Genomic DNA, 15,336 nt, shown 5'->3' with positions numbered 1-15,336 from the left:
GCACTCGGACTCCACTTGTCACCCTGTAGTTCTACATACAGCATTCCTCTGTATAGTTTTTTTTTTTTCCTATATTTTATGACAATTTGATGTCTTGGGAAGGCCAGTCAGCCACAGAAAAAAATGCTCCTCGCAGGACACGCTAATTCCTAGGCCAGTAAATGACTTCCCTGCGAGTGCATCTTTCATGTGCAAACCAGTCAGTCTGGAGTCCACAGACCCTTACCCTTTCCTTTAACACAAGCCAGGATTTCTTCTGCCCTAAGTAACCCAGGGCAACTAGACACCACCACTCTAGCCCAGAGCCTGCTGACTTATTCAGATTTGCCAGTCCTAGGCTGTTTCTTGTGGAAAACACAGTCTAGGCTCTGGGCCATGCATGTGCCATGCTCCTTCTGCCCTTTTTTTTTTTTTTTTTTGCCCACGCAGCATGGCATGTGGGATCTTAGTCCCCAGACCAGGGATGGAACCTGTACCCCTGCATTGGAAGCACGGAGTTTTAACCACTGGACCCCCAGGGAAGTCCCTCCTTCTGTCTTTTGACCAAACCCCATGCTTTCCCACATAGCCCTGCATGGTGTGGCACGCCACCTACTCCTGGAAACTCTAAGTAATAAAATAAATCAAAGGAATAAAAATCTTCCAGTGGCATCAACATCTCTAGGCTATCACTCAGTCAACTCCATAAATTAAATTCTGGGTACCACCGAGACACCCTGCTTAAAAGCAGCAGACACCTTTCAGCAATAAAGCCCCCACTACCTCTGGCCCCACGGGGCCTCCCCAGGGCTGGGTTCTAGCTTCCACGCCCGCCACATGTCCCCTGCATCTTCCACCCCAGTCTCACGCTATTATTCCCTGTTCTCTAATAAGCTGCTCCCCGTCTCAGCTGGCTCCAATTTTTCCAGTTCGTATCGTATCAAGGATCCCTTCCCTTTTATGAACCACTATTATGCTTCACATCTCAATGCCAATGCCATCCTCAAGCTCTACAGCTAGAATTCATCTCTGCCTTTTTTTTTTTTTAAACCCACCAGACTGGCAGAATTGTGACAACTGCTCACAGCCGGTGCTGTGACACTGTGGGGGAACAGAGATAACACACTGCTGGAGGGAACATGATCGGATGCAAACTCTGCAGACGGAAACCTGGCGATGAAACACGCAAGCCCTTTGCCCCAGACATCCCACTTGTAGGGGATCTACCGGAAAGAAACAGAAGTGCCGAGAAAAGAACGAGAAACCATCTAAAGACCCAAATACGTTGTGCTGTCGAGTGACAACAGGATGCAGTTGTGAAAAAGGATCTGACAGATGAAACTGCAAAACGGCACATGTAGTCTAATCTCATTAAAAAATACAGACACACACGTGTGATCACAGGCGCGTCTAGAAGAATATATCTCAAACTAGGAATGATGAGGGGACGGTAAGAAGTTCTATTCTACACACTCTGATATTGTATTTCTTGTTATAATAAGTCAGTGTGACACTAGGGATTAGCGAAAAAATTAGGCTTGAAAATATTATTAAAAGAATACATTGCTGCTGCTTGTGTGACTCAGAGAACACCGTGCGTCCCCAGTGACTCTCATCACGCTGTGTCACATGCTGTGGTCACACAGAAGAATGTGTGCCTTCTCCACTGGATAAGGAGGTCTGTGAGCATCTGGCGCAGCCCTGCAGCCAGCAGAAGTCAGTAAGCACGGATTCAATGAAGCAGAAGGCCACGTCTGCACACCTGGGGCGGGACGGAGGGCCCAGACCCTGCAGCTCCCAGGACCGGGTAAGGGACACGCATGCAGGATGCCCCTGATGTGCAGATGCTGGCAGACCCAACTGAGAAAATAGGCTCCCCTGAGGCAGGGTGGGCTGGCTGTTTAGGAGGACACTTGTGCTGGTCAGGGGGCTCCCTCTGGGCAGGTGTACCCTAGTCCTAGGACACTGTGTTAAAGTGAAAGCTGCTTAGTCGCGTCCGATTCTTTGCAACCCCATGGACTTATACAGTCCATGGAATTCTCCAGGTCAGGATACTGGAGCGGGTATCCTTTCCCTTCTCCAGGGGATCTTCCCAACCCAGGGATCAAACCCAGGTCTCCCGCATTGCAGGAGGATTCTTTACCAGCTAAGCCACAAGGGTAGGACATTCCCATGACCAAACATCCCTGGGTTATTAACTGTGGTTTTCCGCTCCTCTGTTCAGAAAAAGATATCTGGGTTGAAAGAATCCTTAGAAGCCATCTGGTCATGTGTCTTTCAACAACTGTTCATAAAGCACCTATTTATTACATGTTAAGTAGTAGGACATAGGGGACTTTCCAAGTGGCACAGTGATAAAGCATGTGCCTGCCAATGCAGGGGATGCAAGAGACGTTGGTTCGATTCCTGGGTCTGGAAGATCCCCTGGAGTAGGAAATGGCAACCCACTCCAGTATTCTTGCCTGGAGAGTCCCATGGACAGAGGAGCCTGGCAGGCTAGCAACTGAGCATTAGCACACAGAACTGAAGAAAACAGTCCCCTCCCTAGAGCTGAACTTCCAGTGGGGAGGAGAGAAAGCAGAGTGTGCAATAACAACTCAGTGCCAATAAAGCCAAGCAAAGAGGTAAACATCAGGAACCAGGAAGCCAGGCACCCAACCGAGACCCCAACAGTGGGGAGACAACAGGGAAGGCTCATCTGGGGACTCGAGGCCTAAGCCAAGCCTGGATGGGTGAAGAGGAGCGACCAGGCCAACTAACCAAACCCCGCCATGCTCTTCTTTCCATTCTTGGGGAAGGCTCCTTCTGGGTGTTTTCCTCTAGCCACTGTTTTCAAATATAATGAATTTAAGGCCATACATTTTCCTCTAAAGAGCGCTTTGGCTGTATCCCCTGGGTTTTAATATGGAGTGCTCTCACTTTCATGCAGGTCTAAATAACTTCCAGTTTCCCTTTTGATTTCCTCTTTACCTGGAAAGTCTTAACTTCCCAGGTATATATTTAACTATATTCTAGTTGTTGATTTCTAATGTAGTTTGTCAACATGACCAGTACAGTTTTTTTTTTTAATTTGAGATTTCCTATTCCAAAGAACTGACACTTCTGAATTGTGGTGCCAGAGAAGACTCTTGAGAGTCCCTTGGACTGCAAGGAGACTAAACCAGTCCATCTGAAAGGAAATCAACCCTGAATATTCATTAGAAGGACTGATGAAGTTCCAATACTTTGGCCATCAGATGGAAGAGCCAACTCATTGGAAAAGACCCTGGTGCTGAGAAAAACTGAGGGCAGGAGAAGCGGGAAACAGAAGATGCGATGGTTGGACGGCATCACTGATTCAATGGACATGAATTTGAGCAAACTCAGGGAGACAGTGAAGGACAGGGAAGCCAGGTGGGCTGCAGTCCACGGGATCACAAAGAGTTGGACATGAACTTAGCAACTGAACAACAACAAAACGCAGCGCAATACATGATAAATTGTCTGTAAATGTTCCATGTGTGTTTGACAGAATCTCAGTTCTCTATCAGGATACAAGCTTCTGTGCATTTTTATTTTTATTTTTTTTTTTCTGTGCATTTTTAGACCAAGTGATCTTCAAGGCCGCCTCTGTTCGCTTATCTGCCTACTTGATCCGTCAATTTCTGAGGAGACTCTCAGGCTCTTCCTTTCTCATACATCCTGCTTTTCCTTAAGAAGGACTTTCTCTCCTCTTGCTTTTGCAGTGTTTGGCATACACTGTTCCCCAGGAAACTTCCCATAACTAACCCCACAAAATTCTGAGCACTGACTCCTTGGCCCACCCTCTATCTGCCCAGTGCTCATCTGTTGTGGTCAGACATGTTATCTTGAAGATTGTAAAGAAAGGCCTTCCTCCTCTTACATCCTGCCTCCCTTGTCAGACTCCCAAATTTTATCACTTCTCCTTCCTCCATTTCCCTGGCACACCCAATTCCAAGGTCCACAAGGAAAACGGCCAACTTCTCAGCCCCAGCTGATGCCAGGCTCTGCTCACCTCCTTCTGGATTTCACTCTTAAGGGCAGAGATCTTCATTTTCATGTCCTCCAGCTCGTGGTCTGGGAAAGGGTGCACCTGGGGACTGGCTTCAGACTCCTCAGGGGATGGAAACACTAGGTCAGCCAGGGGGATGTACCATTTGCAGTCATATTGCTGGTGCTTCCTGCAAACAAGTCAGAGGGGGATGTGAGCCACAGAGGAACTGGATCTTCAGGCCTGAATTGCTGGAACCAAAAACCACCTGAGAGGGATTGACTGAGAACTTGTCACAGGCAAGAATGATCCCTGCCCTGAGGAGCCTGATCAGGAAACATTTGTGGAATAATGATAGTCAGGCTCTAGGGTCAGGCAATGGCAACCCACTCCAGTGTTCTTGCCTGGAGAATCCCAGGGACAAGGGAGCCTGGTGGGCTGCCGTCTCTGGGGTCGCACAGAGTCGGATACGAATGATGCGACTTAGCAGCAGCAACAGCAGCAGCAGGGTCAGGCAGCGGTAAGGGCTCTGGACCTCGGGCCTGCCATTCTTCTGGCCCAGGACGACTGACATTCTTAAGCAGCCCGCACCTCTAGTGTCTCAGCAAGAGTGGTCTCTCCTGTTCCCCATCCAACTCTTCCTTCCCTTCCAGGTTCTCTATACATAACTTACATTCTTTATCTTCTTAGCTAGAGATACAATACAGATTAATTTTGAATGCCACCTCTTATCAATAGAAGTCACATGGGATAATGAGTTGAGGATTATAAAGCTATATCCAAGTCCAACGAGAAATAGTGCTGTGGTCCACTAGTAATGTCTGCCGTGGGCAAAGGACTTCAGGCAGAGGCATGTATGCTTACGACTGTCACCTCTACTTTAGAATCATCTCAAACGTCATCCCCTCTACTGAAGCTCATAATAATAACGTCTCCTCTCACTTTCCCCAGGACTTTGTTTTGTACTTCCCTGCAATATTAAGCCTGTGGCTTGCCTCCCTCAGCACACTGTAGGTGGTAAGAAAATAAGGGTGGAAGACCTAGGGATACATATGGAAGAGCCTTTTCTGCTTGTGACAGAGACACTAATCACTGGGTACAGAGATGGAGCTCAAAAGAAGCTTTCAAGTCAGATTAAGGCTCAAATCCTGTCTCCTCTACTTTAGTTCTATGACCTTGGGCAACTTATTTCACTTTTCTAAGCCTTATTTCTCATCTGTGAGATGGGGATAATAATACCTACTTTATGAAGTCACTGGGGAGACTAGAAATAATATATTCAAAGCATTTGCTGTGGCACCTGGCATGGCACAAGCACTCAATAAACGGTAGAATCAGATTTAATGAATATTCACTGAATTGCAGTTAGCAAAAATTTAGAGCTGTCTAATAAAAGGAGAATGCTTAAGTAAATTACGGCATATCCACTTGTAACATCATGCAGGAAAGTAAAATGATGATTATGAAGATTAGGCAGCAACAGGGAAAATGCTTATGACGTGAAATGGAAAAAGCAGAGCCCCAAATTGGGTATTCACTCTGATTACAAGTATATGAAAAAAATAAGAACATTTAAAAAAAAACTGGAAGGAAATATAGCAGCAGGAGACTGATGCTTATGTTCGGGTGGGTGACAGGGTTTATTTCCCTGTAATTTGGTTGTATTATATTTATAATTAAAACCATGATTTATTTTTAGAAAAATCCTATGAAGCAAAATAAAATTAATTAATACGTTTTTAAAAAGGGGGAAAAAATGCAGAGAGCCCCAGGCTGCTGACGGGCTTCTCCAGGGGGCGGGGTCTAGTTCCCCCCGCCCACCAACCCTCCTGCACACTCACCCCGCTGATGTCTTCTTTAGCTTGGCGCACAGGAGGACGTCGGTGAAGAGGAAGACGTGCCGCAGCTTCCGGGAGCCCTCTGACACTTCCACTAGGAAGCCGTCCTTCACCAGCTGCCGCGTCTGAGAGAGATGGCACACCCAGCCCCGCCTGCTCAGGGGGAGTCAGCCCAGGGCCCAGCCTGCACCCATCCAGCTGTGGGGGTGGGGGTGGGGGTGGGGGCGGGGCTCCAGGGAGGGACCCTAGTGCCTTGCGGTTAGCAGCACTGGCTTTGGAATTCCCAGGTGGCGTCATGGTAAAGAATCCACCTGCCAGTGCAGGAGACGCAAAAGACGCAGGTTTGATCCCTGGGTCAGGAAGATCCCCTGGAGTGGGAAATGGCAACCAGCTCTAGTATTCTTGCCTGGAAAATTCCATGGACAGAGAAACCTGGCGGGCTACAGTCCATAGGGTTGCAGAGTCAGACATGACTGAGCTCATACCTAACACCTAATCTAACACGGGCTTGAATCCAGACTCTGCCACTTCCTGGCTGAGATCTTGGGGGTAAGTTCCCTGACTTCTCTGAGCCTCAGTCTTAGCATCTGTAAAATGGAGATAATGACATTGGCCTCCATAGCACAGGAGTCATGGTATATGTAGAACAGTCGGTATAGTGCCTGGCATGTAATATATGGCCCACAAGTGGCAGCTTTCCACTTCTCTGCAGCCCTCAACAGCTCACCCCTGGATGGACCCACCCTGGGTCATAAATACCCCACCCATCTCCACCCTAGAAATGCCTCCCTAACTCTGCACAAGATGTTGATCTTGTTTCAGCTGAACTTCACCTGCAGAACCACTCAGGCCTGTTTACATGGCCTCGGAGTGGCTTCTGCAACTCCCCTCAGGCGGCTGGATGGGGAACCCTGGCCTTCCCGCTGTGGGGCTGTCGTAGTGTCCTGGGGATCCTGCAGCTGTCTCTACCCTGGGCTTTGGCTGCTCCGGAGCATTTCGCTCCACGCATAACTTCCAGAGCCTCCTCCCCGCCACCCTGAGCCAGCGGGCCTCCGTGGGGCTGTCACGGTCTGTCTCAGACTTCTCTGTGTGACCTATATATGTTGTGTATGTAGGTGAGCACGTAGAGAGCACACTATTAAAACGATCCCAAACTGGTTGTGCTCGAGGGCCTCTGGAGATCTCTCAGACATCCCCAGAGTCAAACCAGCTGGTGACATTCCAGGGTCTGCAAACCGGGGCTGGGAGCTGCACGCAGGGACAGCGCGCTGGTCCCATTAGCCAATCCCCAGAACCTGTCCCTCGTTACTTCCCTCCCCAGGAGACACTGGAACCTCATAAACACTACAAAGGAGCAGAAAGGCAGCCAGCCTTCACTCCTGAACACCACTTAATTACCTCTTCTGGATAGGAAGCTCCATATGTGGGTCAGGCTGCTGACCCACGGGGCTAACTGTCCCTCTGATTCTTCAAATTGCTTCTTCTCACTGAGGCACCCCCTACTCCTCCAGCAAAAAGGGCCCCCAGGGAACTGGAGCTGCTAGCCACATCCAGGCGCCCACCTGGGACAGTTCAGTCACCTGGCAGCTTCAGCCCCCTCTCCCTGACTCTCCAAGCTACCTCAGCCTGAGCCATTATCTTCCAGGGGACCCTGAGGACATCATGCTGCCCAGAGGAGGCGGTTGCATTCAAGAACAAGACATACAGAGCCCTGGTGTGGGGGTCAGCGCCTGAGGCTTGCTGACAGAATACCCCAGCTACAGCTGCGGTCCCCAATCTTTTCGGCACCAGGGACTGATTTCGTGGAAGACAACTTTCCACAAACCGAGGGTGAGGGGGATGGTTTCGGGATGACTCAGGCACGTTACATTTACTGTGCTCTTTATTTCTAGTCCAGTGATGCTGCTGATCTGATAGGAGGTACCAGTCCACAGCCCAGAGGTCAGGGACCCTGAGCTAAAGGATCCAGTTCCGACACTGATAGCCAAGAGACCTTGTGTGGGAGATCTGGAGAGACTCTCCAGGCCCCAGTTTCCTCATCGGCCTCCGTGGGCCATGATGAAGAGTAATGAGATGCTGGACTTTGAGCTGTTGGCCCAGGACCTGAAGGCCTGTCCTTGGCTGGGACTGGGGGGTCAGGGTTGGAGAGCCACCGGGCATCGGGCAGTGGTGCCCACGTGAGCAGGAGAGCAGGGATGGGCGAGCTGGTGCTGGGCACCCTCCTTACCCTGGGGGCCAAGCCCCACTGGGTCCTGAGCTCACCTCCCCCTTGGGGGTTGTGACTGCAGTCCGGCGGGGGTCGATGTCCTCATTGATGCTGGACAGGAAGTTCTGGGAGATGCGGAGGGCATCCTGTAGCAGCGGGTAGTCTGGGTGGTCCACAGGTGTGTGCTTCAGCAGGTCCTGGGAAGGATGGGGTGGTGAGATGGGGGGAGCGGGGTGGGGCTTAGCAAGAAGACAGTGGGGAGAAGACAGTGGGGAAAGAATTCCAAGGGGGGGCAACTAGGGACCCTTACTCTAACTTGGTCGTGCCTGCAAACGCTGAACGAAGAATTAGGGTTAGAGCAGCAGGGCAGTGGTGCCCCTTTATTACTGCTGCAGTCATTATTCTTGTCCCCGGCCGTGCAGACCAGGTGGAGTCTCCTCTCACCAGGCAGCTGGGAGAGACACCCCCCACTTACCCTACAGCTGCTCCAAGGACACTGGAGACCAGGCAAGGAATGAGGAGGCAGGAAGTGCCTGCCTCCCAGGGAGCATTTGGCCAAAAGTCAAGCTTAGTGGCCAAGTTATTTTTAGGCCCTGGGCCCATCAGCATGGCCACCACAGGCCAGGCAGGTGCAGTCAGGGCCCAGGGACCCTCTGCCCAACTCCCCGCACGGGCTGTTGGCAATGACCAGCGCTTGTTCACCCTGGGCTCGGTCCCCCCGACTCCTAAGCCCTCCCTGGCCACTCGGCGGGGAGACACTCACGTGTAGGACCAGGGTGCTCCTGGTGACTCGGTCAATGGGCTTGTAGAGCAGAGCTGTTGGGGAAGCAGGAACAGGGACAGGTCAGATGAAAGACAGAGAGCAGTTTGAGACCTGAGGGGCCAGCCTGTGCCCTGAGCCGCCTCTCTCCCCTGCATGGACATCCACTCACAGGAGGCCAAAGTGGATTCCACAGCAACCACACCTCCATTCTCACCCTAAAAGACGGACACACAACTCTCTGGTGACCTCAGCCCCCTCCCACCCACCTCCTCTTGTCTCCCACTGGACATGATTTCTTGAAGGGCTATTTGTCCCCCAGGCCTGTCCCAACCTGACCAGGCTCCTAGCAGACACAGATGCTCCTCTGGACCCTCTGCTGAAATTACACAGCCTTACCCCTAACAGCTCTGGGACAACAGGGGTCACACCCAGGACCCCAGACTGCAGGAAGGAGACACGTGTCCCCATATCCCATCATTCTCATATCCCTCTGGTCCAAGGCCTGGCCCCGCCAGCTGGGAACGCCATGCTTTGTTCTGACCCACGCAGTTGACCTCATCTCCACGAGGAAGACCCCTGTCCATGCCCTCAACGCCCTCCTGGCTGAGGACCAGGGAGGCATGCCTGACGGCCGTGGAGAGGCTCCGTTCTCAAGTGGCAGCTGATGGGGTAAAGATTTCCGAAAGGAATTCAGGTGGGGCCTCGAGTTAGAGAGCCCCTGAAGAGGCTGGGAAAATGCAAGCTCAGCAGGACCCCCACACACACCACGGGCCACACCCTTCGGCGACCAGGACACCAAATGAGGATTGCCAGGATTCAAGGGAACAGGTGAAGGCGGCAGCTGGCCGACCAACACTTCCGAACAAAACTCCTGTGGCAGCTGCGCCCTGCCCCTCCCAGCCTGGGTGGTTCAGCTCTGGTCCTGCACCTTTGCCCACGGGGTCATGACCTCTGCCCTCCTGCTGTAGGAGCAGTAAGAGGCAGGATGCTGGTCTGGCGAGCAGGACCAGAGTGGGTATCCCATGGGATCGGGCTGTGACAGGTACCAGGGCTGACACTCATGTCCCAGCCAGCCCCCAAACCGAAGAGTTCCCCAAAGCCCTGGATATTAATACCCTGCGCATTGCTAAATGGTCACTTTGGGAAACAATCTGCTGGCTACGGAGAAGATGCAGTCTCAGCGGTGTGCCCTGAGCCTCATCTGCTAGCTTTGCTTGGCTGCCTGTTAGAATCAGTGGGGAACTCTCAAAAGATTCAGATGCCTCTTTCTCCCTCTCCCATCAGCTAAACATCAGGCTCTGCTGGGCAGAACCTAGGCATCAGCATTTTTACAAAGCTCCTTTGTGGATTCTGAGATGTCATAAGGGTTGAAAACCACTGCTTCATGCAAACACACCTCCCATGATTTATTTGCAGCCCTTTCTTAATCTAGCAACTTCTAGAACCCCTCCCCGTCCAAGGGGCTATGGGAGCTAGAATGGACAAGATCAGGTTGGCCTATCCTAGGACAATGAGGTTACAGATTAGTCACCAGCCCAGGAGGGGCAAGTTCTGAGGCTGTCTAGGGCAGTGGTCCCCAACCTTTTTGGCACCAGGGACTGGTTTGCTGGAAGACAATTTTTCCATGGATCAGGAAGAGGGGCATGGTTTCAGGGTGATTCAAGTGCACTGCATTTATTGTGTACTCTGATTTATTCTTATTATTATATCAGCTCCACCTCAGATCATCAGGCTTGAGATCCCGGAGGTTGGGGACCCCTGGTCTAGGGTACCCACCTGTGGCTCAGCCCATCTGCAGGGCAGGGGAAAATCACTCTCTGAGAACCCCAGAGAGCCAGAGAAAATGCAAGTTCAGCAGACACCAGCCAGAGTGGGCCCTCGAGTTCCCACCCAGAGAAAGTTGATACTGCAGTGTCAGCCCCCTCCATCCCTCTGCTGGGTCCCAGGAGGAAGAGGTTTCTGACTAAGCTCAGAGGTCTGCACAAATGGCGGGTTGGGTTTCAGAGGGGTTATTAATATGCCTCGAGTCACCTCAAGAGTCCACTTGATTGTGGCCATGGACTGAGTCCTAATGTATCAGCCCCAGGTTGGGGAGGGGCAGCTGGGAGGAAGGTGGGGAGAGGCCAAAAGCAAGGACAGGGCCCCGGGGCCGCGGTCAGACATGGAGGGAACCAGGGCGGCCGTGATAGGTGTGCTCCCCACGCCCCACACCTGCTTCCCCTGAGGATGCAGAGTGCACAGCCCACCTTCTCCCGCCCATACACACCTGCTCCCTGCCTCTGCTTCTCCCCTTCTAGACCCTGCTCCTCAGCATGTGGTTCTCATTTCTGGGGCCACACCGTTCACCAAGTTGCAATGCCCGTCTCTCCCCCTCCTCCTCAAAGCCTTCCCCAATCAGGGCTTTCACAACCAACATTCACAGTGCCTAAAAGACAAGCCATGACCTGTGCAAGGTGGGTCTCTCTCTAGCTTGCTGAGCACTTTACTCTGTGTCCAATGGCACTGTTTTACATATGCTATTTCCTTTTAATTAAAAAAGGAAGGGACTGTCCTGGTGGTCCAGTGGCTAAGACTCCACGCTCCCAATACATGTGGCCCCGGGTTCTACCCTTGGTCAGGGAACTAGACCCCACATACTGCAACGAAAGATCCTATGTGCCACAACTAAGACCAGGCATAGCCAAATAAACAAACAAAGGAATAAATACACTTTTTTTTTTTTTAAAAAAAAGGAAAGCAATGATCACTAGTCCTATTTTACATATGCAGAAAATTCTCCAAAGTACAGAGAAGTTTTATGTAACTTGCTCACAATCACAAAGCTGTAAGAGACAGCTGGGTTTTGAATGTAGGTCTACCAGTACTCCCTAATTTTGAACCGTCCTCCTCCATGGGGGAGGGCAGCACCAGCAGAAGCCCAGTGGTCCTTGAGAGGGTTCTGGGAAAGATTCATCAAGGAGTGGATGAGCTGGCCTCTCTTATTGGCAAGGTGAGCCCCCTCCTTAGGGGCCTGAGTCAGACTTCCTTTGCCTCCCACCCCACCAACCATGTTTGGCATGGAGCCCTGGAGGGTGGACATTCGGTTCATAACCACTAAGGCAGACAACTGCAGTGGTGGTGGTTTAATTGCTAGGTCCTGTCCGACTCTTGCAACCCCATGGATTGTAGTCCGCCACGCTCCTCTGTCCATGGGATTTCTCAGGCATGAATACTGGAGAGTGGGTTGTCATTTCCTTCTCCAGGGGATCGTCCTGACCCAGGAATCAAACCCAGGTCTCCTGCATTGCAGGTGGAGTCTTTACTGACTGAGCTACCACAAGGCAAGCCCAGAGTGAGCCCTAAGTCACTCAGCCTCCCTGGGACCTCAGACCAGCACCCTTTGGAGGGGCTGAGAAGGTTCAAACAGTGTGGTCAGTAAGGGCCCCTTCGCACCTGACCCCTCACACTTTGAAGCTGACTTCATCTCAGGGGCGGAAGAAACCCTGAACTTCAGGTCCCGGGCCTGTTTCACTAAAACTAAGCTTCCTTTTTGGGAAAGAAAGAGGAAGCAAAGGGCCGAATGTTTCCTCTTCAGAGAGGCAGAGTGGAGACTTGACCAACTCCTGGGCCAAATGGAGAAGGGCATTTCCCCTCCGATCTTCAACCAGGCCAGCTTCAAGTCCAGACTGTCAGGATCTGAGCTGAGGGGTGGGGCCCAGGGCAGCCTCTGCCCGCTGACTAGTGCTCCCCGCGCTGTCCAGCTGGGACAGCCAGAGAGGGGCGACCTCAGGGTCTCTCCATCATGAGCAGTCTTCTATACAGGACATCTAAGAAGGGGAGGGGGCAGCTGATCGTGCAGAGGTCACAGGGAAGAGCCCGGAAAACCTCAGCATCGCTCCTCCGGCAAGCTGCCGCCCCCCTCTGTTCAGCCTTCAACAAGGAGCTCCAGGTTACCACGGAGACATGAAAGCAAAGTGACTGAGAGAAGCCGAGACAAAACGCCTGCCTGGTGGGAGGGATGACGGTCCTGAAAGCAGCTGCCCGCCCTAGGGGCCCAGAGCAGCAGGCCGGGGGCATCACTTGACCCTTATGCCCCTGCCAAAGCAGCCTGGGTCATCCCGAAGGTACCTCTTGCCCTGGAAGGCAGGGCCTGCCGGCTTCCGGACACCTACCTCTTCGCCTAGGCTGGTGCCAGCCTCCTCTGAGCTGAGAACCTGGGTGGCAGCACCCACCTGTCTCGGGACCCCTGTCCCCGAGGGAGCTGCAGAGGATGCTCCGTCTGGCCCCCGGCCCCCCACCCATTGTACGGTGGGGGTGTGACCTTCACAAAGCAGCAACCTGCCACGCCCCCCTCTCCCACCAGCACTCACTGCCGACCTTCTGCACTAAGTGACAAGACCTCAGCTCGAGGGTCTCCAGCGGTTAGGAACGAACCCACTGGGGGCTACCCAATTCCTTCTTTCCACGTTCTCCCGTCGCCTGTTCACAGAGGAGAGGGCCAAGGCAGCGTGTGCGCTCCGAGCACACAATACCCTGGCGGCTCACCACCCTCTCCTCTCGCCCGAAACAAAGAGACTCCCAACTTCTCCCTCCAGCCGGAGCTGGCACCCTCCGGGCCCGAGGCGCTGCCATCTGGACCATCTGGCCCTCTCCGATCAGCCCCTGCCGACCCCTCTCCAGCCCCGGGCTGGCCACCCCTGTGGCTGCAGCCTTGCCACTTTTTCTCCTTGACAGCCTCTCCAGGAAGTTGCTCCCAGCCTCTGGAGCTTAGCTGCGAATTCCCCTCAGATCCTCGGAGGAGCCTGGCACCTTCAGCCCAGTCCTCCCATTTTCAAGCCCCTCTGCCTGGAGCGGCCCCCAGACTTCAACTCCAGGTTGGAAGCTGGCCGCCTGGGGGTTAATGCAAGTCCAGCCACTTGTTCCCCTTCCCTGCCCTGCTGCACCCCCCAAACCTTGCCAGCCACGTTTCCGCCCCCTCTATCCACCTCCTCCATCCGGCCCCCAGAGGTGGGAGGACACCCCCACCTCCCGCGAGAGGGGGCCTGGGTTACCATAGGTGCAGTTACAGCAGAAGCGAATGATGAGAAGTATTTCCATGGCAGCCTGCGTCCCCGTGGCGGGAGCGTGCAGCCATCGCTCCGGGCTCCCCGGCTCCCCTCAGCGGCCCGGCCACTAAGCCACCTTCTCGGCTGCGGCTGCACAGCCTCCAGAACCAAGCAGCCGCTTCTGAGTGCGCCTCTAGCCAGAGGGAGGGGAGGGAGGGCGGCGCGCGTGGAGCGGGGAGGAGGAGGGGAGCGAGGCGCCTGCTGGCATCCTAAGGAGGAGCACGTTTGTAGCTGGCCAGCTGCCTGGGGACAGAGGCTGGATTCCTCCTCGCGTGCACGCGCTCACACACACACACTCACACACACGCGCGCGCATGCGAGTACGTGTGCACACACCTACAAGCCGGGCACAAAGCCAGACAAAGGAAGGTGACTGTTAATCCAGCCCCTTCCCCGTAGTACCTTCCATAGTGACTGACGTGTGGCTGTCCCTGGAGTCCTTGGGACCTTTCACCTTGAGTTCCTGCCAAACAGAGGAGAGGAATCACTCTACCGGGCCCAGCCCCAGCCCGGGCCTCCCCATTCCCCATGGTGAACATGGCAGGAAGCAGGGCTCCGAGACCCAGGGGTGCAAACAGCAGCAAAGGGACAAAGACTGACAGACACGGGGGCTCTGTTCTGCCTCTCTGACCCCAGAGCCCCTGGGCCACGCCCGTCAACTCCTGGAGCCTCCTGGGTTCCAGCGGCTGATGCAGACAAGGAGGGACTCTGGGGACCAGAGAGGACTGTGATTGCAGCTGGTACTCCTCAGGCCTGTCCCCTAAAGCCCCTCCTCAGCTTTAGGGGGGGCCTTCAGAGGATGAGCAAGAATGGGACCACCCTTTCCCCACCCCCAGCAGCAGCCACTGCTGCACAGCAGCTCAGGGCGCACAGGATTTTAGTGGACAAGCACCAGCATACCAGCTGGTCTTTGGGCATGAGCAGCCCTGGAGAGAAGGAGACAGGGGTCCCACATGCCTTTATGGGGGCAGCAGGGAAGTGGTGCGCCTGGGGCCAAGAGGTGCAGGGCAGTCCGACCTCTACTTCACCCATATCGAGAGGGACTCACCCAGCCACCAGCCCCAGCTGCACTCCCCACCTACTGTGCCTGGGCTGGACATCTGAGCCCACAAACTGCCAGGAAGGAAATAGCAACACCCCTCGGGATGCCACACAAAGTGACAGGGGGTGCTGGCAACAGGGATGGCTTATCTGATCCTAACCTCTTTCATCTGCCTTCAGGACAGAGGTTCCAGCTCCGGCCCTTTGCCAGTGGACCAGTGGGGCCTGTAACTGGAGTTGTAACGCAATCTCCCCTTGGAAGACTGAGTACATGGAGTGGGGGCTCCCAGGGGACTGTCAGCAGGAAGGCGGGGGTGAGGTGAGGCCAAGGTCAGGGACCAGGTGATGCTGTCTGCTCTGCCTGGGAGGAAATGCCCAAGCAGCGGGCGCTCGACACTTGCTACTCCTGCCTCAAGCTGTTTCTAGACAGAGGA

At 53.6% G+C, this 15,336-nt stretch overlaps 1 protein-coding gene across 4 annotated transcripts in view; it reads right to left on the bottom strand.

Annotated features, from left to right (window-relative positions):
* Positions 1-15,336, bottom strand: part of ABR (active BCR-related) — a 188,535-nt gene that overhangs the window by 44,287 nt on the left and 128,912 nt on the right. For all 4 annotated transcript variants that reach the window (XM_018064362.1, XM_018064365.1, XM_018064363.1 and 1 more), the window contains 5 exons: positions 14,264-14,324; positions 8,778-8,830; positions 8,071-8,211; positions 5,812-5,933; positions 3,995-4,160 (listed from right to left, as the gene is read on the bottom strand). In XM_018064362.1, the coding sequence (XP_017919851.1) occupies positions 3,995-4,160; positions 5,812-5,933; positions 8,071-8,211; positions 8,778-8,830; positions 14,264-14,324 (543 nt within the window). The remainder of the gene's footprint in view (positions 1-3,994; positions 4,161-5,811; positions 5,934-8,070; positions 8,212-8,777; positions 8,831-14,263; positions 14,325-15,336) is intronic.

The sequence above is a fragment of the Capra hircus genome, chromosome 19, assembly GCF_001704415.2.
Source record: "Capra hircus breed San Clemente chromosome 19, ASM170441v1, whole genome shotgun sequence".
In the NCBI taxonomy this organism is placed as follows: Eukaryota; Metazoa; Chordata; class Mammalia; order Artiodactyla; family Bovidae; genus Capra; species Capra hircus.
Note: the sequence above shows the minus strand (reverse complement) of the source record. Positions and strands in the feature narration are given on the sequence as shown.